The 26,493-nt window shown below is 40.6% G+C and overlaps 1 protein-coding gene across 3 annotated transcripts in view; it reads left to right on the plus strand.

Annotated features, from left to right (window-relative positions):
* The window catches only part of lmbr1 (limb development membrane protein 1), a 73,086-nt gene extending 47,920 nt beyond the window's left edge, over positions 1-25,166 (plus strand). For 2 of the 3 annotated variants that reach the window (XM_061922249.1, XM_061922248.1), the window contains exons 13-17: positions 12,877-12,950; positions 13,186-13,276; positions 13,639-13,705; positions 23,157-23,318; positions 23,391-25,166. In XM_061922249.1, the coding sequence (XP_061778233.1) occupies positions 12,877-12,950; positions 13,186-13,276; positions 13,639-13,705; positions 23,157-23,318; positions 23,391-23,476 (480 nt within the window). In that variant the 3' untranslated portion in view covers positions 23,477-25,166. The remainder of the gene's footprint in view (positions 1-12,876; positions 12,951-13,185; positions 13,277-13,638; positions 13,706-23,156; positions 23,319-23,390) is intronic. The other variant, XM_061922250.1, reaches the window with a different exon arrangement.
* Positions 25,167-26,493: the final 1,327 nt, after the last annotated feature.

A 26,493-nucleotide genomic window follows, 5' to 3' on the forward strand; every position in this document is an offset into this window, starting at 1 on the left:
ATAACCTTATTGCGATTTTTTTTTTTCCTCCAAAATTGCGATTCGATTTGCTATTTTATACATAAAATTGCATAAAACTGCAAAAATAACAAGTGAAGGAATACATGTTACTTTTAGACTGTCAATTAACATTCTAGTCTCAAGGTGCTCTGACTCTGATCTTTTGTCTACATCATGCTCTTTAACGGAATACATATTAGATACAAACTTTACAATGTTTATAATGTAATCATAATATATAATAATGCAATAACCATTTAAAATGATATAAACTTGTATTTGTCATTACTGTAGAATTGTTTACCATTGTACTGTAATTGGAAGGTAAATAACTTTATCCTAAATATAAAAAAAAAAGGACAAATTTCTGTAAGAAAAAATTTAACCTGAATTCAAGTTAATCATCTTAAAGTGCATTTTTTTTTACCAGATGGAAAAATTACATCTTTTTATTGTTATCGCGTGATTGAGACTGCATTTTCGCTCGTTCGTCCGTGTTGATGGGCTCATTTTGCCCATCCCAGTTGAGACTGAAATATTCCCACAATGGGACATTTGGCTTTATAATCTTTTTCCTCGTAATTTGTGTTAGTTTGCTGCATTTCCCACCGGCGAGTCGTACTGTGTGTGTCGGCACGCGGCCCCGCTTCAGTCTCCGCCGAGACAAAGATTGTTCATGACTGAAAAGAGGGGTCACTCCGTTCAGCTATATCCACTGTTAAATTAACTAGCTAGGTGATAGAGCGATGCACAAAGTAAGACGTCTTTCTTCCTGTTTGAAGCGAGAGACGAACAAACGCGAGTCTCAACAATTCTAATTGGCCAACATGTCTGTCACTCAAATTGCCAGTCAACGGCGGAGAGAGAAAAAATAACTCAGCATCTTGCGGTTATCAACCACACTAATTAAAACATTGATGTCGATTCGGTTTTGATTAATCATGCAGCATTATCATCTAGCTAGCTTACTTTTTGTTGCCACTGTTTGCTCTCTGAGTCATCTACTTTGCTGCTAATCATATTTGGATGATTTCAATCCTAGTTCCAAACCAGTAGTAGTTGGGGTTGTACGGTATGCCGGTACTAGTAAAGTACTGCAATATTAATGAATCATATTCAAAATTATACCGCCTCTAAAATGTTTATAACTTTTTTTTAACGGGCTTGATGGCCCGCTGTCACATTGCTGGTTTAACGAGAGCAAAGGAGCATGTTCGGCAGCCCACAATCACAGAGTACTTACAAGCAGACACAGTGTGTAGACAGAAAAGGAAGAACGGATGCATTTTGGCCTAAAAACTAACGATAAAGGTGAAATTATAACACTGAAACGCCCTCAGGAAGAAGTGCTTTAAGACATGGCTAGCTAGTCAGAGGCTAACGTCCATCCGCAGTCGGCAATGTTTTATCTACTTCTAAATCACTAATCCTTGTCTCCATGGCGACAAATAAAGTAAGACAAGGAATAGCAAAACATGCTTCACCACACACCGTAGGACGATACAATAACTCACCGGCGTCACAATGTTAATCTACACCTTACATCCACTGTAATGATACCAAGTACAAGAGCGTATCTAGTTAATGCTACTACGATTACATCGATATTTTATAGCACAAAAAAAGTCAATTTTTTTATGTATATTATGTTTATAAACTCAGGAAATATGTCCCTGGACACGTGAGGACTTAAATTATGACCAATGTATGATTCTGTAACTACTTGGTATCGGATTAATACCCAAATTTGTGGTATCATCCAAAACTAATGTAAAGTATCAAACAACGGAAGAATAAGTGATTATTACATTTTAACAGAAGTGTAGATGGAACATGTTAACAGAGAATGTAAGCAGATATTAACAGTAAATGAACAAGTAGAATAATAGTTATTTTTTTACAGCTTGTCCTTCATAATTTAGACAAAATATTAAAAGGAGAAATGACACAATATAACATATGTCAGCAGTCAAATTAGGAGCCTTTGTTTGCTTACTCACTAATAAAATAAAATTGTTCTCGTATGTCCACTATTTTATTTAAGGACAAAATTGTAATAAGAAACATAGTTTTAATGTACCGTAAGATTTTTTGTTAAAATAAAGCCAATAATGGCACTTTTTGTGGTCCTATTTATTTAGAAAAGTATCAAAGTACATTTTGGTACCAGTACCAAAACAACACTAGTTGTAGTACTAGTAGAGTTTTTTATTAGTAGTCAGGGAGAAGGTTTATTTTTGACATGCATACATGTAAACAGAGGTCACACCACTGAAAGTATGCCAAATGGGAAGTGTTTTCGGAGTTCTTTGCATGCATGGTATAGATTTTTATTTTATTACATTTTCAATGTAGATAATGTGAGTAAATTATCCACTAACAAAATAAAAAGTGTCAAATAGACAGCCAAATGAGATTGGTAGATGAGAATATATCTAAAGGTAAAAAAAATATAGTGTATAAATGCACTGAATAGCAGGAAATTTAGTTTTGATTTTCAAAATGTATTTCAGCTTTTTTCTAAATTTTCCCTTTTTTGCTCTCATACACACATACGAAATCCACTTCCTCCTGCTCATTCCTGGCATTTCCATTGATTGGTTTAAGACTAGATTGCTGCCACTACATACTGTTTAAAGCACTAGGAACAGAAAATAGTCTTCTTCAAGGAGTACTACCCACACAGCCTAACTTTTATTTCTTAAGAAAAGACACCATAGTGCATCTTTGCAGCTCTGGTAGACAACTCCTACTGGGAGGACAAAATCATTCGAGGAAGTGTCCGTCATGACGTGGAGCAGCAGAGACTGTGGGAAAGTCAAATGTTGAGTGGGGAGGACACAATGGATTTGCCCTGTCAATGTTTGCCTTCCCTTCCCTGCTAAGCATGCTGAGCAGCACAGCATGGAAGTGCTGCGACACCATGATGACCACGATGAAGAGGCCAAGCAGGTGCATTAGGTTAGGGAAAAAAAGCAAAACCTAGGGGGCGTGGAGACGAGCCAAAAGCTTCTTTTACATGCACGAAAGGGGACTAATAAAAGTCAGTACTTTCTTAAGTGGACTATAAGTCCAAACGCTTTAGTGATGGATTGCTGACTGTGACGTCACAAATTGTTTGCTGACGCACAGGAGTTGAAATGAAGGCACCGACTTCGACTTGGGAATAGTTGGATCCGAAATGTTAGATGGTAAAAATCTACGGTGTTGTTTTTGTCTTATTAGAGAGCAGAGCGAATTGCAAGTAAGTTATTCTCTTTTCCGACTTTCTACCGCAAATAAAAAGGCTAAAGCACTGAGATGAACAAATAAACAGGGCAGAGATTGGATGGTTTAGTGAGGTCATCGACTTGCCAAGAAGGCAATCAAACTGGACTATCTAGATTCAACTTAATTGTTTTGGCAACCACATTTCCACGAAGTTAAGACTTCCCCCTTCACTATTTGTCTTATTTTGTATATAATACAGAGAACCACCGTCCTCTATAGTAGACATTTGACTTTGGTGTGTTTATTTTGTCAGAGGAGCGCTCTGCTGTTTTTTTCGCTAGTCAAAGATCATCTCTATGGCTTTCGTTCGCACTGCAGGGTCGGATGTCCAATGAGTCCAGGTCGCATATGGGCAAAATAATTGCAACTGACCTGTCAGCACTTTAGTGTTTTTAAGAATCTGTTGCTGCAAAAATTTGAGTTTCTCACAAGTTTTTTTAAATGAACCTTTGGGCCACCAGTTAAATAGCCCGAATGATGAAAAAGAGAGCACATAAGATCGCACTAGAGATGTCCGATAATGGCTTTTTTGCCGATATCCGATATTCCGATATTGTCCAACACCGATATATAGAGTCGTAGAATGAACACATTATTATGCCTAATTTTGCTGTGATTTTGCTGGATGCATTAAACAATGTAACAAGGTTTTCCAAAGTAAATCAACTCAAGTTATGGAAAACAATACTAAAATGTCACTGCCATATTTATTATTGAAATCACAATGTGCATTATTTTTTTTAACATACCTCAAAACAGCAGCTTGGAATTTGGGACATGCTCTTCCTGAGAGAGCATGAGAATGTTAAGGGGGATGGGGGGGGGGAAGGGGCTAGGGGGGGGGGTGTATATTGTAGTGTCCTGGAAGAGTTAGTGCTGCAAGGGGTTCTGGATATTTTTTCTGTTGTGTTTATGTTGTGTTACGGTGCGGATGTTCTCCCGAAATGTGTTTGTCATTCTTGTTTGGTGTGGGTTCACAGTGTGGCGTATATTTGTAACAGGGGTTACAGGTTATAGGGGTGTAAAGGTACACAAAAATTTGGGTTCGGTACGTACCTCGCTTCAGAAGCCATGGTTCGGTTCATTTTCGGTACAGTAAGAAAACAACAAAATATAGATATTTTGGTTATCTTTTTTACCAAATTTGCAAAAACCTCCACCAAAAATATTTTTCTTAGTGGAATATTTGATGTGAAGTAATGGGAACCTGGGAAAGGTCAATAATTCATAATAACATTGATTTCGATTCAATATTATGTTTTGAGAAATGACAGTTTGAAAGAAAAAAAAAAGCTTCGTTTTATTCGTCAACGTTGTAACTTTTTCTAAATTACATTTAGCCTTTAAGCTTTTTTATTTCACTTTTGTTCATTTTAATAGTATTTTGAGAATGTGCCATTGGCCTTTAAAACATTAGCTGTGGGCCGCAAATGGCTTCCGGGGCACACATTTGACACCCCTGCTATAGATAAAAAAAAATCAAATGTGATAAATCTAGCCCGGTCGCTGCTAGTATGCCGTGTGTTTTGCTTCGGTGTGCATTGTTTACACAACGTGCGGTACGCTACTTAATATGTTCGTGTGGAAACTCGTTCGGTACACCTCCGAACCGGACCGAAACGGTTCAATACAAATACACCTGCCGTTACACCCCTAGTGTTAAAGTTGTTAATACGGCCACCCTCAGTGTGACCTGTATGGCTGTTGACCAAAAATGTCTTGCATTCACTTGTGTGTGTGAAAAGCCGTAGATATTATGATATTGGGCTGGCAGTGCCTTTTAAGGCAGGCCCTCTATATCGTTGTCTGGGTGGAAATCGGGACAAATTCGGGAGAATGGTTTCCCCGGGAGATTTTCGGGAGTCTCCCGGGAAAATCGGGAGGGTTGGCAAGTATGACTGGGAAACGCAAACTGCTCTATACTTCTCCCTACTTCCGTGTACCACTCTGTACAACGGCGTTTGAAATAGTCATACATTTGACTTTTTGAAACAGATACCGATAATTTCCGATATTACATTTTAAAGCATTTATCGGCAGTCCGATAATATCGGACATCTCTAGTTTTTACTAAAATAGGAACTTTTGTCAAGACTAGACCAATTACTCATGTTTACATTGATTCTTATGGGGAACAAGACTACTTCATCTCTACAGAACTGTTTCATGAGGGGTTCCCTCAATCATCTCACTCTGCATCACTATACAAACTTTTTGGTTAACAAACCATGTTAAAACACAATTAAGTTTGTAAATCAAGGTTCCACTGTTCTTTATATTTTGTACAGGATTAGTGTTTGGTGCTAATTGATTGATTGATTGTAACTTTTATTAGTAGATTGCACAGTACAGTGCATATTCCGTACAATTGACCACTAAATGGTAACACCTGAATACGTTTTTCAACTTGTTTAAGTTGGGGTCCACGTTAATTAATTCATGGTAAGACACGTTACTTGTAAGCAAAGATGCTTTATCTGCAAATGTGGCTAACATCATGCACTGTAATTGAAGCTAATTTGCCAAGTATGGTTTATTTCAAGTTGCTTGGCTTCTGTGTACAAGACACAGTAGATATGATTAAATCATGATTCCCTTCATATGCACAGATGTAACTTTCCCAAATTTCGCCTAGCATAGAAGCTAATTAGCGATTAGTAGAATACTAATAAACAGTAATTGAGTTGTAAACTATGAGAAAATATAAATGGTATTATCACAGCAGAACTCAGAAGAAATATGCAGTTAACTGATGTTATTAATGTTATTCCAGTCAATGATAGTCACTGCAATAGTTACTATGTGTTGCTGGATGTTGATAAGAGATTTTTAGTATTAAGACATCACAAATGCAGTGTAAATATCAAATCTGACGCAGATTTGACTTGGATGACAAGAGGGCTCACTCCATTCATTGTATTCCCACCATGGAAAAAACGCGACCAGGTGCCAAACCAGATGCACAGAATGAACTCATTTGCTGCCTGCCGAGAGACGAGGACATCAAACACGCACGCACCTTGTCCGGGCCAGAAAATGATCAGGTTCATTTCCATCGATTGATTATCATCCCAGGCCTTTAGGCAGCGAGCCCCCCTCCCTGACAAGAATGACCATTTTCGCCTTAAAAAACAGAAGAATCACATATTTCAAAGGTAGAGGCACCTTTGCACTAGATCAGCGCTACTCAACTGTCAAACTGGGGGCCAAATCGACCCAGGGATGACACCATACTGGCTACCGAGTTCAAAACTTGGAGACAAACTTTTCTGCATCAAATTCTTTAAAAAAAAAACCCACTAAAGTTGTAGAGGAATTTGGGCCACACTAAACACTTTGGTAGATCTTTATATTGACATTTTTACATAATTGTAACTTTGCTAGAAAAATAACTGAGGCATTCCTCAAAGCACCCCTGTAAGTCCTCTCCTTTTTGCTATTCACAAATGTTTTTTGCAATGTCATTTATTATTCAGGTGCTGCTGTAGCTTCAGATGCAGTCAGTCGTCATGTGTTCTACTTCTTTAGTTGTACTAGTAGTGTTCCTCAAGGTTCCATCTAGAGATGTCCAATACTATCAGACTGCCAATATTATCGGCAGATAAATGCTTTAAAATGTAATATCGGAACTTATCAGTTTCAAAAAGTTAAATTTACGACTTTTTAAAACGCTGCTGTATGAAGTGGTACACGGACGTAGGGAGAAGTACAGAGCGCCAATAAACCTTAAAGACACTGCCTTTACGTGCCGGCCCAGTCACATAATATCTACGGCTTTTCACACACACAAGTGAATGCAAAGCATACTTGGTCAACAGCATGAGGAGGTTGTTGGGGGGGGGAGGTGGTAGCGGTGTATTGTAGCGTCCCTGAAGAGTTAGTGCTGCAAGGGGTTCTGGGTATCTGTTCTGTTGTGTTACGGTGTGGATGTTCTCCTGAAATGTGTTTTGTCATTCTTGTTTGGTGTGGGTTCACAGTGTGGCGCATATTTGTTACAGTGTTAAAGTTCTTTATACGGCCACCCTCAGTGTGACCTGTATGGCTGTTGACCAAGTATGCCTTGCATTCACTTGTGTGTGTGAAAAGCCGTAGATATTATGTGACTGGGCCGGCACGTAAAGGCAGTGTCTTTAAGGTTTATTGGCGCTCTGTACTTCTCCCTACGTCCGTGCACCACTTCATACAGCAGCGTTTTAAAAAGTCGTAAATTGTACTTTTTGAAACCGATACCGATATTACATTTTAAAGCATATATCGGCCGATATTATCGGACATCTCTAATCCTTACTGCCGTATTTTTCGGACTATAAGTCGCAGGTTTTTTCATAGTTTGGCCGGTGGTGCGACTTATACTAAGGAGCGACTTATGTGTGAAATTATTAACACATTACCGTAAAATATCAAATAATATTATTTAGAAGCGACACCGAGGAAGAAGATTTCATGGTATTTCGCGATTAGGAGTGACAGATTGTTTGGTAAAGGTATAGCATGTTCTATATGTTATAGTTATTTGAATGACTCTTACCATAATATGTTACGTTAACATACCAGGCACCTTCTCAGTTGGTTATTTATGCCTCATATAACGTACACTCTTTATTTTAAATTGCCTTTCAAATGTCTATTCTTGGTGTTGGGCTTTATCAAATAAATTTCCCCCAAAATTGCGACTTATACTCCAGTGCGACTTATGTTTTTTTTTCCTTCTTTATTATGTATTTTCGGCAGGTGCGACTTATACTCCGGAGCGACTTATACTCCGAAAAATACGGTATATGTTTTTTTGTATTTCCCTGATCACATCCGTGTATATATGGTGGTATGGGGCTAAACTCCTCCCTCATGGTGCTGCCGTACACTTAAAATCTGCAAGTTTGCCGTCTAAAGAAGTGCAACATGACGTCAGATACGGTATTCTGATCAATACAACACTGGCGTGGAAACAGGGGTGCCGAACATTCAAACGGGACCTTTTTTTATTTGAAATGAGAATTCAGTCAGACAACAGTAAATGATGTCAAACGTTCTGCCCTACGGTTATTTAATAGTCAACTATTGAGAATTGATGAGTCCGCCGCAGTCGTAATACACTTGGGTCTACGCCACAGATAACACAAATCTTCACTGGGATTCCTCCAATGAAGGATGATGCCGAGCAAACGCTTTGTCTTTGGCCTGCCTCCCATTCCTTAATCACACATCCGGCTCATCTGTCACTGCAAGTCCACAATAGAGGTATACCGAACTAAGTCGGTTTTTCTGCTCTGCAAAGACTGCAGACACCACCCCCAGTTCACCCTTTACTGCTACTGCAATGAACAAAAGTCAACTGAGAAAGTTTGCGGTCCTAAGCTAGCGCATATGCCAGCGTGCACACACACACACACACACACACACACACACACACACACACACCCTCCCTCCATTAATAAATGACATCACATGGTGTCTGCTAATTGGCGGTGTAAGGCACTGCAGCATGGCTCTGCAGTTTGCTCCAAGGGTTGACAGTAGCATAAAAAGGCATGAAACAACCTGCCAGACCAGCCCTCCCTACCCCCGTCTGCCTTTTTTTTACCAAACAAATCAAGATAACGACACTGGAGATGGCTCAGAAAGATCTAAAATGTAATTAGAAAGAATCATCTAAAAGTTGGACTATATTCCACAATGTGACTCAGGGCCGTGTTTTGTCTTTCCATACATTTAATGAAACCTGTCAGCTTTTATTGACACTGTCACAAAGGTCATAATTCTACATGATATTTATTATTCAGCTCGTACTGCATTATGCTGAGAAGTCTTGCTTGCGATTAAAAATGACAGACACACCTCGCTGCAGTGACACAATCCTCAAAATGACCTTGCTTTCAATTCCAAGAAACCGACCGCTTTATATTTCACAATCTTCCATGGACATGAGTGGAAGTTGTTTTTGTCAAGCTAACTTCTTTGGCTGAGGTCTCCAGTCAAAAAAAGTGAGCCATTGGCGGTCACGTCTTCCTTGTGGACTTGAGAGTGTCGCACACAATAGGACACAAAGAATGTCGGAAAAGCAAATATTTATCATGCAGACTATGTGCGGAGCATGTCCATGGACGTCTTGTTCCTGCTTCACCTTCAAAAGGCCTCGTGTGTTTGCTCAAGTATTTGTTGTCTTGTTTTGATGTTTTTTGGCACACACGCTCCCCTCATTCAAATCAATGTGCCGTTTTTTTGTTGGAACACCTGTTCACATATTGTACCGTGTCGTGATTGGAACTTCCATTCACTACCAAGCCACTCGGATCGGGTCACTCTTCTAGTGGGGGAATGCCTTTTTTGCTAATGCTACGTTCACACTGCAGGGTATTGTGCCCAATTCAGATGTTTTTTTGTTAAATAACTGACAATCTTACGAAAAAATGGGACAAATGAACGAAACAGGTCTCTAAAGCAGACCTGGAGAAATTAAGGCCCGTTAAGCCAGTGGTTCTCAAATGGGGGTACTTGAAGGTATGCCAAGAGGTACGTAGGATTTTTTAAAAATATTCTAAAAATAGCAACAATTCAAAAATCCTTTATAAATGTACTTATTGAAAAATACTTCAACAAAATATGAATATAAGTTCATAAACTGTGAAAAGAAATGCAACAATGCAATATTCATTTTTGTGGACATGTTCCATAAATATTGATGTTAAAGATTTCTTTTTTTGTGAAGAAATGTTTACAATGAAGTTGATGAATCCAGATGGATCTCTATTACAATCCCCAAAGAGGGAACTTTAAGTTGATGATTACTTCTATGTGTAGAAATCTTTATTCATAATTGAATCACTTGTTTATTTTTCAACAAGTTTTGAGTTATTTTTATATCCATCCATCCATCCATCCATTTTCTACCGCTTATTCCCTTTCGGGGTCGCGGGGGCGCTGGCGCCTATCTCAGCTACAATCGGGCAGAAGGCAGGGTACACCCAGGACAAGTCGGCACCTCATCGCAGGGCCAACACTATCTATTTTTCCAAATAGTTCAAGAAAGACCACTACAAATGAGCAATATTTGGCATAGTTATACAATTTAATAAATCAGAAATTGATGACATAGTGCTGTATTTTACTTCTTTATCTCTTTTTTTCAACCAAAAATGCTTTGCTCTGATTAGGGGGTAATTGAATTGAAAAAAAATTCACAGGGGGTATATCACTGAAAAACCACTGCGTTGAGCTTTTCAATCTGGCCTGCCGGACATTCCCAAATATTTTTTTTAGATCTTTAAGATGAAAAGTGTAGCTGCCATTTTGATGTGCAGTGATTTTTTCAAATGACCATAACTCTGGAACTATATTAAGTATTTCAATGGTTGGAATCTGCGCTTTTGCATGATATTTTAGTGACTAGTGTCCTGATAGCAATATTATTTTGATATTTTTCTGGTACTTTTTAATACTTTTCTAAATAAAGGGGACCAGAAAAAATTGCATTATTAGCTTTATTTTAACAAAAAAATCTTAGGGTGTGGCGGACTGGTACTTTTCAGAGGCGGTATGTTACCGAATATGATTCATTAGTATTGCGATAGAATACTAATACCCGTGTACCGTACAACCCTACTAGTTACTATGGTAATCTACACCACAGCCGGTCAGACGAGGCATCAAGCACTGTGGGTGGGGAGTGTTTCCACAGGGTGTTTCCAGAGCGGCCAGCCTGAAATGTGGCTGTCAGGGACAGATGTGGAAGGAGATTTTTACAATGAAGTTCTAAAGCTTAGTGATTTATCACATATATCAGCTTGTAGATGTTTTTTTACCCCTCACGTTCATATTTCGCTGTGTGTTGCGTTTCACTTAATTGTAAAATATGTCGATTGAGAGGGGGTGTGACGTTCATATGTTGTCAATATTCAGGATTTTATCGTTCAATGAGAAAATTTAAATTTCATTCCGTTTTTAAGGCGGTCTGTCATAAAATTTTTAGCATTCAATCAGACTTTATTGTGAGGTTTTGTATTAGTTTTCCTGAAAACAGATATACCGCCCCCCAGACAGATTTTTTCCTCTAAATTTGGCCCCCCGAGTCAAAATAATTGCCCAGGCCTGCTCTAAAGTGACACACAGGCGCACAAATTACAAGGTCAAACGTGCATTTGTGACAAATTAAAGTATTTTGTGCAACCAAAGTCGACATCTTTCTCCGCTGAATTGATTTGAATAGTAGATGAAGATGGAAGAGTGCAAGCAGTTTGTGAGGCAATTGCCAAGGGTCATGGTGAAGGTGTCAGAACCAGAAGTGGTGGCACGTAGGTGTGGGCGATGTGGCCTAAAACCTAGCTTGATATATTGCAGCCTCTTGCAATAACAATGTTACCACAATATATTTTTAGGCATATAAATCAGGGATCTCCAACCTTTTTTGTACCACGGACCGGTTTAATGTCAACTTTATTTTCAGTTATTTGTGCCAAATACTGTATTTTTCAGATTTTAAGTCGCAGTTTTAATTTACAGTGAAGGTGTAGGATAGGTAAATATAAGCTTTGGTTTTCAGCCTATTCCTTTTTCGGTCATTCTTTTTCTTTTCTTTTGTGTGTTTATGTATATGATTGTTGATATGAATAAGCTGTACTGTTCAACTGATCACACAAAATGGTTAATCGATTACTGTATTTCCTTAAATTGCCGCCGGGGCGCTAATTAATTTAAAACCTCTTCTCACTCCGGCGCTTACCAAAGGCATGCGGTAAATTTAGGCCTGCGCTTATAAATTTGAGTGTGATGTAAGGACACCATCATGAAAAGCACATTTAATAAAAAAAAAAACTTTATTATGGTCTTCCCTTCACTTATAAAAGAAGTCCATGCGCAGCTCCTTCTGATCAAAAGCATCAATAACTTGTAGAAGTCTTTCTTATCTTTCTTCAGTTTTAAAAGTCTCTCTGTCTCGATGGAGATCTTCCTTTATTACCTCCTGCTTCGATTGAAAGTCCAGTTTATAAAACTTTTATTTTAGATATGTAATCCTCCATGTTAAAAGTGCAAGCGAGAGGAAACAATAAACGATCACTGCTCACTCTTGCTGCTTGTCACTTCTTCTGCAGCCGAGTTGTCGCAAGGAGGATCACTAGCGCCCTCTACCACCAGGAGGCGGGAGTCATTTAATGACTCATATTTGACACACGCAGCTACGGCATATTAATGAACATAGCTGCTTACTGTTCTTTTTAGCATATTCAATAGCTTGTAACTTAATACTGAATAGCTCTTAATCTTCTTCCCTTTATGAGATTTCAAATGATTGAAATCAGCCTCCTCCATTTTGAAAATGATGACAGGTGAAGTGTCACTTGTGATGTGACGAGTTTGACCCGGCGGAAATTCTAGGCATACGCTAATAAAAAATAATATTTTGCGAAACGAGTTTGACCCGGCATTAATCCTGAGCTGGCGGTATTGCTAAGCATGCGCTAATTATTTTGCGAAACGAGTTTGACCCGGCAGTAATTCTAGGCAGGCGCATACTATATACCCGGCGGCAATTCAAGGAAATGCGGTATATGACTGAAATAAACTAATTTCATTCATTCATACAAATAACGCAGCTTTTCTTCCACTTTGCAGGAACACGGCATCGGGAGCATGTCCCTGTCCCCCTTTGGCGTGGCCCAAGCCGTGTTGGAGATCATCCTCATGTTGTATCCTTTCAGTGACCCCCCACCACCCCCTATCATGCTCCACGGCCAAGAGCAACAATGTCAGGGCAGCTTTGTTTACTCAGGACATAGTTGAGTCCCACACCTTCCGGAAGACATGTTGTCACCTTTTATGAAACGCTGAAAAGGTGAAGACTCACGCCCGCTGAGAAGGACGACTGGGGTGAAGCTGCTTTCTTTCATTCTTGATTTGGTCCTTGACTGATTGGCTGACCAGCTATTTGATGGCTTCCTCTGTGCTGGGATTCTACAGCCTTCGCCTTTTTGAGGGGCTCACTCCCAGGAAGGATGATACAACCATGACAACGGTAAAAATGGGCTGAAGTGGGGGTGCTGAGAACCTTGTGAAGGTGTTTAATCTATTTCCTCCAAATACCCACTGATGTTGTCCCTCAATGGCTTTAGTGGAGCTGTCCAATATTTGTTTGTGGGCTGCGCAAACAGCAGCAAAGTGCAAGCTCTTTTCTTGTACATCAGAGGGCGGGAGGCCCCACAGTGGTACCTATTCACTTGGTAATGAGTTTGGGAGTGGCGGGCCTTGTTAACTGGCGGCGGAGAAGCTGGTAACGAGTAACTTGGCAGGCAGCGACTGTACAATAAGTGAACATCAAGTGCTGTGTGAACGTGTGTGGCCGCCCACTTGTCATACTTCTCAAACTTTCATTTGTAGATCATTGGATGCTGTGTGTCCATCTTAGTGCTGAGTTCAGCCCTACCCGTCATGTCCAGAACTTTAGGTGAGTACAGCTCTGTGTTTAACGCTCATTGAGACACACGAGTCGGGTGAAACCCTCCTGCCGCCGCCCGGGCCAAACGTATGTTGCTATTATCCCATAGCTGCTAAAGTTGAGGGGAGCAGCAGCATGGCATCACAATGGCAGCAATAAACATGCACAGCTGCTCAAATAGCATCACTGTGTGTGTGTGTGTGTGCATACAGTGACTCACGGGAAGCTTTACAACTGATCAACAGGTTCTGCTTTGTGACGCTGAATAGATGAAAAGGACTCCCTGAGTGCAAAAGAAAAAAAAAAAAAAAGACCTGAAACTATAAATGGGGATTTGAATGTTTTTGTGCGCGTCTGTGGGAAATGTGCACTGACAAAAGTGTTACGCCACATGCTTGACTTCACAACTTTTCGGTAATGCTATGGTTTGTATCATTAGCGCCATCTACAGAACCGTAGAAGAACATGAGTGAGTTTAGCACAAGTAGAATTCAGCCTGTTAGCATGCATGACGAAGTATGTCTCAATTAGCACATTTAAGTTCTGATCTACTCAGGTCCCAAATAAGCACTAAACCACGTATGCATACTACAAAATTGTGTGTACTATTAGTATGCACATCATGGCTGCAATTAATGTGCATAAGTGGTGCAGATCTCCCTAATTAAATTAGGTTTGTGCGTGTTTTTGCGAGACACTCATTTCATTGACCGTGGTGTTTCGGTATGTTGTGGAACATTAAGCACAGAACTATAATCCGTACCACCTTTCCTCGGATAGATAGACAAATCAGCACATTTTAGATCAGTGGTTCTCATCTTTTTTTCAGTGATGTACCCCCTTTGAACATTTTTTTTAATTCAAGTACCCCCTAATCAGAGCAAAGCATTTTTGGTTGAAAAAGAGAGAAAAAGAAGTAAAATACTGCACTATGTCATCAGCTTCTGATTTATTAAATTGTATAACAGTGCAAAATATTGCTCATTTGTAGTGGTCTTTCTTGAACTATTTGGAAAAAAAGATATAAAAATAACTAAAAACTTGTTGAAAAATAAACAAGTGATTCAATGATAAATAAAGATTTCTACACATAGAAGTAATCATCAACTTAAAGTGCCCTCTTTGGGGATTGTAGTAGAGATCCATCTGGATTCATGAACTTAATTCTAAACATTTTTTCACAAAAAAAGATATCTTTAACATCAATATTTATGGAACATGTCCACAAAAAAATTAACTGTCAACACTGAATATTGCATTGTTGCGTTTCTTTTATCAGTTTATGAACTTACATTCATATTTTGTTGAAGTATTATTCAATAAATATATTCAAGGCGGCCGCCTTAACAACAAAGTGCCACCGCCTAAACTAAAGTCTTAAAAAAAAAAATTGTCCTGTCCAGCTTCTCTATAAAAAAATGCGACTTATACACCAGTGCGCCTTATATATGTTTTTTTCGTTCTTTATTATGCATTTTCGGCAGGAGTGACTTATACTCCGAAAAATGAGGTTCTTTAAAGACACACAATCCTCATCGCACAAAAACTTAATAGATCAGCTTTGACGCGTGCTATCAAGTTACATGCAAACCTTTAGTAGATCAGGTTTTAGTGTCTTTTGAGCGCGAGCACATTGCGAAGTACGCCAAAATGCAGTGCACCGACAGTACTTGGATGTTGCACTCAAAATAATAAGTACACAGTAATGGACACTTACCACCTTTAATAGTTGTCATTGTGGCTAAGTAGCAGAAGGTAAGGAATTAATTTGCAATAATGTATATAGGGCTGGGCGATATATCGATATATGTGATATATCACGGGTTTGTCTCTGTGAAGAGAAAATGACTATATGGTGATATTGGAGTATACGTTCTCACACAGTTGCTTTTAGCTGCGGGCATTACACTACAGGCGTGTCTCACTCCTTGTCTCCTTCTCACAGACAAGCAGGCGCACCTTCTTACACACGTCACATACTGTCACGTCATACGTCACATACCTATACGCCCTCGCCCAGCAGAGAGGTAGCAGCATGGGTAACGTTAACTGTGATGCTAGCAAAGCCGTACGAGTGGTAATACGAGAGAAAGAAGGTGCGAATCTGGTAACAAATGAAGGAAGAATTAATTCCCAATAAAAACAGCAGGGGGTCCATCGTCTGGCGATGGTTTGGCTTCAAGCGGGAATATGTCGAACAGACAACTTTAATTTTTCAAGTGTGGGGCAAAAGCGTTGCTACAAAAAGTAGCATTACTGCTAATATGTAGCATCATTTGAAAAGTCACCTGCTGATAACTGTTTAATAAATACAGTTTTGGTTAAATTGACTTAGTTGTGATTTCCTTCTCTGCATGAAAGTTTAAAAGTAGCATATATGAATGCAGTATGAAGAAGAATGTTTTAATGTAGACACATAGAATCATCATACTGATGTGATTATATGCATCAAGTGTTCATTCAAAGCCAAGGCAAAATATCGTGTATTGCGATATAGCCTAAAAATATCGAGATATTAAAAAAAGGCCAGCCCTAAAAGGATATTAAGAAGAAGGTAAATAATGCTAACATCTCCTTTGACAGTGTCCCAATTGGGGTAGAAGTACATAGCATTATTGAAGTGTACTGACCCAAGTATTACATTCCAAAGCTTGATTCTGTGTTCGCCCATGCTCCACCTCGCCAATACCACTACACATGTTCTCACGTGAACAAAATCGAGGAAGAAATTGATGAGCAGCTGACCACTGAGGTCTGCCATCATCGCTGCCCAGCGTCTCTTCTATGGCAGTTTTATTAAAGTTCCTCGATGCCTTCCAAGTGCTTACTGTGGCTGTAAATACATCTTTTTCACACTGAATCCATTAGCCTATCAATTTGACCACTGAAAATCAATCAATCAATCAATCAATGTTTACTTATATAGCCCTAAATCACTAGTGTCTCAAAGGGCTGCACAAACCACCACGACATCCTCGGTAGGCCCACATAAGGGCAAGGAAAACTCACACCCAGTGGGACATCGGTGACAATAATGATCCAGTGGGACGTCTGTGACAATAATGATTATGAGAACCTTAGAGAGGAGGAAAGCAATGGATGTCGAGCGGGTCTAACATGATACTGTGAAAGTTCAATCCACAATGGATCCAACACAGTCGCAAGAGTCCAGTCCAAAGCGGGTCCAACTCAGCAGCGAGAGTCCCGTTCACAGCGGAGCCACCAGGAAACCATCCCAAGCGGAGGCGGATCAGCAGCGGGGAGAGTGGGACATAGAAGAAAAAGAAAAGAAACAGCAGATCAACTGGTCTAAAAAGGGAGTCTATTTAAAGGCTAGAGTATACAAATGAGTTTTAAGGTGAGACTTAAATGCTTCTACTGAGGTGGTATCTCGAACTGTTACCGGGAGGGCATTCCAGAGTACTGGAGCCCGAACGGAAAACGCTCTATAGCCCGCAGACTTTTTTTGGGCTTTGGGAATCACTAACAAGCCGGAGTCCTTTGAACGCAGATTTCTTGCCGGGACATATGGTATAATACAATCGGCAAGATAGGATGGAGCTAGACCGTGTAGTATTTTATACGTAAGTAGTAAAACCTTAAAGTCACATCTTAAGTGCACAGGAAGCCAGTGCAGGTGAGCCAGTACAGGCGTAATGTGATCAAACTTTCTTGTTCTTGTCAAAAGTCTAGCAGCCGCATTTTGTACCAACTGTAATCTTTTAATGCTAGACATGGGGAGACCCGAAAATAATACGTTACAGTAGTCGAGGCGAGACGTAACAAACGCATGGATAATGATCTCAGCGTCTTTAGTGGACAGAATGGAGCGAATTTTAGCGATATTACGGAGATGAAAGAAGGCCGTTTTAGTAACGCTTTTAATGTGTGCCTCAAACGAGAGAGTTGGGTCGAAGATAATACCCAGATTCTTTACCGTGTCGCCTTGTTTAATTGTTTGGTTGTCAAATGTTAGAGTTGTATTATTAAATAGAGTTCGGTGTCTAGCAGGACCGATAATCAGCATTTCCGTTTTTTTGGCGTTGAGTTGCAAAAGGTTAGCGGACATCCATTGTTTAATTTCATTAAGACACGCCTCCAGCTGACTACAATCCGGCGTGTTGGTCAGCTTTAGGGGCATGTAGAGTTGGGTGTCATCAGCATAACAGTGAAAGCTAATACCGTATTTGCGTATGATGTCACCTAGCGGCAGCATGTAGATGCTGAAGAGTGCAGGGCCAAGGACCGAACCCTGGGGAACTCCACACGTTACCTTAACGTAGTCCGAGGTCACATTGTTATGGGAGACACACTGCATCCTATCAGTAAGATAAGAGTTAAACCAAGACAGGGCTAAGTCTGACATACCAATTCGTGTTTTGATACGTTCTAATAAAATATTATGATCGACGGTATCGAAAGCAGCGCTAAGATCGAGGAGCAGCAACATAGATGACGCATCAGAATCCATCGTTAGCAATAGATCATTAGTCATTTTTGCGAGGGCTGTCTCCGTCGAGTGATTTGCCCTGAAACCGGATTGAAAGGTTTCACATAGATTGTTAGACGCTAAGTGTTCATTTAACTGCTCCGCAACAATTTTTTCGAGGATTTTTGAAATAAAGGGAAGGTGAGACACCGGTCGGTAGTTTACCATGAGGTCAGGATCGAGGTTAGGTCTTTTAAGAAGAGGATGAATAACCGCTTTTTTGAATGCTAGGGGAACAGTGCCCGAGGAAAGTGATAAGTTTATCATATTTAGCACTGATGGACCTAATAATACAAAGAGCTCCTTGATCAGTTTCCCAGGAAGAGGGTCAAGTAAACATGTTGTTTGTTTTATTCCATTTACACGTTGTAACAATTCCTCTAATGTTATTTCCTCAAAACGAGAGAAACTATTTTGGAGGGCAGTATCCGCCGTATATACAATCGTGTCAGTGTTAATAGAACCCCGTTGTAGCTGGGACGCATTGTCTTTAATCTCCTTTCTAATGACTTCAATTTTCTTACTAAAGAATTGCATAAAGTCATCAGCTGAGTGGGTGGAGCTACTGGAAGGAGTCCCTTGTTGGGTTAGCGATGCTACCGTACTAAACACAAATTTAGGATCGTTTTTATTACGGTGGATGAGATTTGAGTAATAATTAGCTTTAGCTAAGGTAAGCATGCGTTTATAAGTTATTAAACCATCACTAAATGTTTGATGGTGCACCTCAAGTTTAGTCGTGCGCCATTTGCGTTCCAGCTTTCTGCATAATTTCTGAGCTCTAGTTTCTTCTGTAAACCACGGGGTGCGCTTTTTTGGAGCCTTTTTTAACTTTAGCGGTGCTATGTTATCAATGGTTTCGCGCAGGGCGTCGTTAAAGTTGTTAGTGAGGTTATCAATAGAGCCCACATACTTTGGGAATGGTGCCATTACCGAGGGCAGTAGGTCAGCAAGAGTTGTCGTTGTGGCCGTATTAATGTTGCGGCTGCTATAGCAGTTATTATTATTATTAGTTTGACGAACATGCGTCTGAACCTCGAATTTTATAAGGTAATGATCGGACAATACTTTAGTATACGGGAGTATCGTAACTTTGGAAGCGGTGATACCCCTGACAAGCACTAGGTCTATCGTATTACCGTTGCGATGCGTGGGTTCATTTATTATTTGTGTGAGACCACAGCTATCAATTATACTCTGGAGCGCTACGCACGGTGGGTCCGATGGGGTATTCATATGGATATTAAAGTCCCCCATTATGATTATATTATCGGCGTGTGTCACTAGATCAGCAACGAACTCTGAGAATTCATTGATAAAGTCCGAATAGGGCCCTGGGGGGCGGTAGATAACAGCCAGGTGTAGAGGCAGCGGTGTGACAGACCTCATAGTAAGCACCTCAAACGATTTATATTTATTATTTATGTTAGGACTAAGGTTGAAGTTTTCGTTGTATATTAGTGCAACCCCCCCACCCCTTTTAAGCGGACGGGCAATATGCGCATGTGTAAAGTTAGGAGGACATGCCTCATTTAGCGCAAAAAAGTCGTTTGGTTTAAGCCAGGTTTCGCTGAGACCGATGACGTTAAGATTGTTGTCTCTGATGATATCATTAACTAACAACGTTTTGGGAGACAATGATCTTATGTTTAAAAAACCTACAGTATAGGTAGTGGGCTGTTTTAGGGAATTTTTGATCAAATTATCCGTAGTAGCAATATTAATAATGTTGTGTTTATTATGCCCAGTGCATTCAGTATAATTACGACCATATCTAGGAATTGATACGACGGGAATGTTCCGATTGTTTGATTGTTGCTTTGATAAACTGCACGCATCATGGTTAGCCACCTCAGTAACGGGGATTTTCCGATTGTTTGTTGCTTTGATAAACTGCACGCATCATAGTTAGCCACCTCAGTAAAACACATGTCCAACTCTGAAACACTCAAAGCAGAAAAAACTTGTTCTAATTTAACAGACTCCTTACCTAGACCAGTAGTCTCGCATCCTTTATTTAAATCCGTCTTCAGGGTGGAGGGAAGTGGTGTTCTGTGGGGATTAGCCTTCTGCTTTGTTTTTAGCCCCGCTCGACATCCGCGTTTCCGATCACACCGCTGGCGTCTGCTCCGTAGACGGCCCCCGCTGCTACTAGACTCCGCTGCTTCACAGGCCGCTGGATGTAGCCGCCGACGTATCCCCATGCTAGTTAGCATGTTTAGCACGCCCGCGTCTATCAGTCCAAAACGGCCCGATATGTCCATATCCAGAAGTGTCTGGCGGTCGTACGTGATCACGGAGTGACCACGATGCGAGCCAGCCATGAAGTCTGCAGAACTGTCCGGCATTTCCGCCAAAAGTTCCATCTTTAGCAAGAGCACCGCAGTGTCGCAGCCCGTCCGGGCGCCGCCATGCCATGATGCCATAACATAAAATATAACAGGAGATACCAAATGACGTCTTCTTTCTCATTTCTGTGTTGAGATGATCCAAAGCAAATGTTAGTTCTGCATCAAAGTCCTTGATAAAGGGAGCTGGCAAGGCCAGCAGTTTGTACTAATCACATAAAACAATTGCGTCCAATTAGGGCTGGGCGATATTGGCTTTTATTAATATCGCGATATTTTTATGCCATATTGCGATATACGATACATATTGGGATATTTTGCCTTAGCCTTGAATGAACACTTGATGCATATAATCACAGCAGTATGATGATTCTATGTGTCTACATTAAAACATTCTTCTTCATACCACATTAACATATGCTACTTTTAAACTTTCATGCAGAGAAGGAAATCACAACTAAGTCAATTGACCAAAACTGTATTTATTAAATACTCTTCATTCTCTCACGGGTGACTTTTTAAATGAAAGAACAAATGAATAGTGTTGCTACCTTTTTGTAGCAACACTTCTGCTGCCTACTTTGTATATTGCTGTTGTCTGCTGAATATCTTCCCACTTGAAGCCAAACCACCGCCAGATGATGGATCCCCTGCTCTTTATTTTGGGCATTTATTGTTCTTCCTCCATTTGTGATCAGTTTCGCACCCTCTCTCTCTTGTATCGTCACAAGCTCCGCTGGCTCGACCTTCCTCAGCTAACGTTAGCCATGATGCTACCTCTCTGGTCGGACGCTAGACGCGCGACAGTATGTGACGTATGTAAGAAAGCGGGCTTGTTTTCGTCTCTGTGAGAATGAGAGACGAGGAGGAGTGAGAAACGCCTGTTGTGTGATGCCAGCAGCTAAAAGCAACTCGACCTGCCTCAGCTAACGTTAGCCATGCTAACGTTAGCTGAGGCGAGAGCGTAAGACACTAGACGCACGAGAGTATGTGACGTATGTAAGAAGGCGGGCTTGTTTTCTGTCTGTGTGAGAAGGAGACGAGAAGGAGTGAGAAATGCCAGTAACATAATGCCCGCAGCTAAAAGCAACTGTGTGAGAACATATACCGTATTTCCTTGAATTGTCGCCGGTGCGCTAATTAATTTAAAACCTCTTCTCACTCCTGCGCTTACCTAAAGGCATGCGGTAAAAGTAAGCATGCACTAATTATTTTAAAACCTCTTCTCACTCCGGCACTTACCAAAGGCATGCAGTACAAATTTGAGTGTGATGTAAGCTTGGACCTTAAATCTTACTGAATAGTTCTTAATCTTCTTCACTTTATGCGATTTAAAATTACCGGTATTGAAATCAGCCTCCTCGATTTTGAAAATGATGACAGGGGAAGTGTCACAAGTTTGACTTGTCGGTAATACGAAGCAAGCGCTAATTATTTGGCGAAGCGAGTTTGACACGGCAGTAATTCAAGGCAGGCGCATGGCGTAGTGGGTAGAGCGGCCGTGCCAGAAACCTGAGGGTTGCAGGTTCGCTACCCACCTATTGACATCCAAAATCGCTGCCATTGTGTCCTTGGGCAGGACACTTCATCCTTGCCCCCGGTGTCGCTCACAATGATGAATGAATGATTGGTGGTGGTCGGAGGGGCCGTAGGTGCAAACTGGCAGCCACACTTCCGTCAGTCTAGCCCAGGGCAGCTGTGGCTACTGATGTAGCTTACCACCACCAAGTGTGAATCAATGATGGGTTCCCACTTCTCTGTGAGCACTTTGGGTATATAATAATAGAAACGCGTGATATAAATCTAATCCATTATTATTATTATTATTATATGCCCTGTGGCAATTTAAAAGAAATATGGTAATCAAATATTACGATAGGGGCTTCACGGTGGCAGAGGGGTTAGTGTGTCTGCCTCACAATACGAAGTTCCTGCAGTCCTGGGTTCAAATCCAGGCTCGGGATCTTTCTGTGTGGAGTTTGCATGTTCTCCCCGTGAATGCGTGGGTTCCCTCCGGGTACTCCGGCTTCCTCCCACTTCCAAAGACATGCACCTGGGGATAGGATGATTGGCAACACTAAATTGGCCCTAGTGTGTGAATGTTGTCTGTCTATCTGTGTTGGCCCTGCGATGAGGTGGCGACTTGTCCAGGGTGTACCCTGCCTTCCGCCCGATTGTAGCTGAGATAGGCGACAGCGCCCCCCGCGACCCCGAAAGGGAATAAGCGGTAGACAATGGATGGATGGATGGAAGGAAATATTACGATAATCATTTTCTATATCACAGAGAGACAAACCTGCAATATATCGTTTATATCAATAAATCGCTGGTTTGGTAGCTTCCTCTGAACACTTGGTGTCCGTGTTATTGGATGCACCATCATTTTGAAAGCAGGGAAAAGAGGAAGAACCACACCTTAATCTTTGTGAAGAGATGAGTCGTCCTGCAAAACTGCAGTGCTTAGTCATCTGCCAACTCGCCCATTTCCAGAGCGCTGCAGAGGTTGTTAATTACGTCCCAACATTCCCTGAGTTCCAGGCTGCTTGATGCTGCCTTTTCACCACTCAAACATGGGCTTGTTCATCTTTTGCCTTTTTCTAATGAGCGTCCACTTCCTCCCCAGGCATTACCAGGTTTGATCTGTTGGGAGATTTTGGGAGATTCAACTGGCTGGGAAACTTTTACATCGTGGTCTCGTACAACCTTCTCTTTGCCGTCGTGACCACGCTCTGTCTGGTCAGGAAGTTCACCTCGGCCGTACGAGAAGAGCTCCTCAAGGCCTTAGGTAAGTTGGGCAAATTGCGCAGTGACAAGACTGGAAGGGTTTGGTGTCTTACGTCTTACCTCGCCCGGCCAGGTCTGGATAAATTGCAACTGTCAAACAGCCCTACTGACCCCGAATCTGGGAAGCTCTCAGCCAACGGGCATCAGAAGACTTTGTGAAAGTACGGGGTCAAGGGAAGGAGAGATTTCACAGCTGAAAGGTGAAAAGGATTGAAGGGGAACTTAATAAAGCCGCGCAGTGTCTGGCAGATGCTGCAAATAGAGGCTGAGAGCCATTTTGCTGCGTGACATTCCATTCCCTGGGCCTCGGATGGGAGCTGGGATGGAGCCAAGAGGAGACGAGGAGTGTGATGGCTGCACTTACTACCAACCACCTGTGCTACACACTGCTCCTCTTTTCACCAAGCACACTTCAGCTTCAGCATTTAACCCACTAAGTTGGACTCAAGTGTTTTGGTTCAGATAAGGGTCGGGTATTTAGGGAATCTTTCAAATGGAACTCAGCTGAGCAACACCACTTGGTGAAAAGAAGGCATTTTTGGACCATTGAGTGCAGTTTTTGGTTTTATCTGATTGTTTCAGAACGTGTGTAAAACACTGGACAACACTGGACCGGCTCGGCTCGACTCCATTGCCTTGAAGTCCGCTTTTCACTTCAAAAAAGTCTTTGGTAAAACAAACCGAGACAAAGCTAAGCTACAAAAGTTATTGGAGAGTAATGTTACCTCTCACTCCTATTGACTGTGTATTAGAAACAATACCTTTGTGTTAGGAAGTGTCCTGCAGCAAGGAGGGCGGTGCAGTTGGAAATGTCAATGAGGATGATGTCATTAGTTACAACTTTTAGGTGCTCCGCATTTGACCGACTCCATTAGACAGGAGTTTGTGTTCACATTTTGCTTCCACCCCTTGTTTAACAAAGGGTTCGTGTAAATAGTATGTACTCATGTACATATGTTTGATAGCCTCTTTGAAAGCCAAGTTTTCCATCAGCGCACACAAGCATCCATCCATTTTCTACTGCTTATCCCTTTTGGGGTCGCGGGGGGGGTTCTGGAGCCTGCATGTGTACTTATTAGTTGTTGTGAACAACTCAGTCCAAGGCAAACAATCTCAGAAGGTCTGCTTAAACTGGCATCAATTGATCATCTTCTCCACTGTGATGTTGTCGGCGTGCAGAAGTACCTAAAATGCCTTAAAGGACGAGCCTCCAGCGCGCTCAATGTTTAAGTTGTTTCCTTTTGCTGTGATTTTGGTCCCCAGGTAGTTCCACTGTGATGCTCCACGCACACATTGCTGTTGTCATAGAAACATGCAGCATACACCTGGTCATGTTGTGTGTTCTCATATGGAAAGGTCAAAAGGCAAAAAGAAGGTTCATTGTTTGCTTTGTATTTGTTACTTTTCCTTCTTTGATCGGGGCAATGAATATGCAGAACATGTCTTCTTAAATCAACCTCATTAGATGTCAGTTACCATTGTGGAAACCAGAACAGGACCAAAGATCTGATTTTATTGATAGTTCGATATTCAAGGAGAAGCTTTTTGTTTGTTAGATTTAGTCCATCTGATTGTGTCCCATAACAACAAACTACTATTATGTCATTTCTAGGGATTCTTCTTACAAAGTGGACTGTGCAGCACTTGTCAGGGAAGTTGGTGTTGGCCGTATTCTTTCCATCCGGTCATTGTACCTCAAATGAAATATCACAGTCGTAAGCTGTGAAGCAGCTCAGTCTCTGCATGTAAACTATTTGGGTACATGTTTTGTGAATGTATTTTTTTTAAACACTTTCCAGTTTGTGTCTTTTTTATGTTTGTGTGTTTGCAAATAAAAGTTACAACATAACTTTTTTTGTCATCATCTCTGCATAAAATACATGGCATTTTTTCAAGTTTTTGGTAGAAACAAATTTAGCTTGGCATAAAGGTTAGCACAGGGGTAGGGAACCTATGGCTCTAGAGCCAGATGTGGCTCTTTTGATGACTGCATCTGGTTCTCAGATTAATTTTATCTGACATTGCTTAACACTATAAGTAATGAATAATTCCGCTGGTAATCACAATGTTAAATATAACGTTTAAAATACAAAACATTCTCATGTATTTTAATCCATCCATCCGTTTACTACCGCACCTGTTCAAGAAATAACAATGTTATTAAAAAGAATTACAGACTTATTATACTCTAAAAATGTTGGTTTTACTTAAAAAATGCACGCATTTAGTTGTATAAATTGTTAAAAAATATGATATTGCTCTCACGGAAATACATTTTTAAATATTTGGCTTTCATGGCTCTCTCAGCCAAAAAGGTTCCCGACCCCTGGGTTAGCATGACTTCATCCAAACGAGCATAATATAGGCCGGGGGTCGACAACACACGGCTCTTTAGTGCTGCCCTAGTGGCTCTCTGGAGCCAATTAAAACATGTATGAAAACGGAAAAAGATGGGAAAAAATGTATTTTTTGTTTTAATATGGTTTCTGTAGGACAGTGGTATAAAAGAGCAAACAGGTGAAATGTAACAAGAAATTGTTGCAACGCTTACTCTTATAACACAAAGCTGCCATGCAGGCTGTTTCTTTCTTCATGAAATAATAATGAATCAAAATCATTGTCATTTTGAATTATTGACCTATTCAAGGCTCCGATTTAGTCACATTAAATATTCCACTTTGAAATATTTTTGGGGGAAAACGTTGCATATTTCGTGTTCTGCCATATAAAAAACTGAGCTATTTTTTAAAAGAAGGGCTTAAAACAAAATGCAAACAACAATAAAACTTAAAATTGACGGATATATCTGAAGTTGATCTCGAGATTATTGTGCTGAAAGTTAACAGTAAAAAAATGTATTTATTTTTGAACACTTTAATGAGCAGGACACTTTTGGATCCCCAATTATTTTAGTGTGATTTGTTTTAAGTGTCATTGCTCAAAAAATAATGAATCAAAATCCAAAAATAAGGCTCCAAACATTATATAATCTCAAATATTCCACATAAAAAAGTTATTGGGTGAAAAAATTGCATATTTGGTGTTTTAAAATTTTTTTTCCACTAATGTTGATCTAGAGATTTAAAACTTCCATCCATCCATTTCTACCGCTTATTCCCTTTGGGGTCACGAGGGGCGCTGGTGCCTATCTCAGCTACAATCGGACAGAAGGCGGC

Source organism: Nerophis ophidion, linkage group LG15, assembly GCF_033978795.1.
Source record: "Nerophis ophidion isolate RoL-2023_Sa linkage group LG15, RoL_Noph_v1.0, whole genome shotgun sequence".
Taxonomy (NCBI): Eukaryota; Metazoa; Chordata; class Actinopteri; order Syngnathiformes; family Syngnathidae; genus Nerophis; species Nerophis ophidion.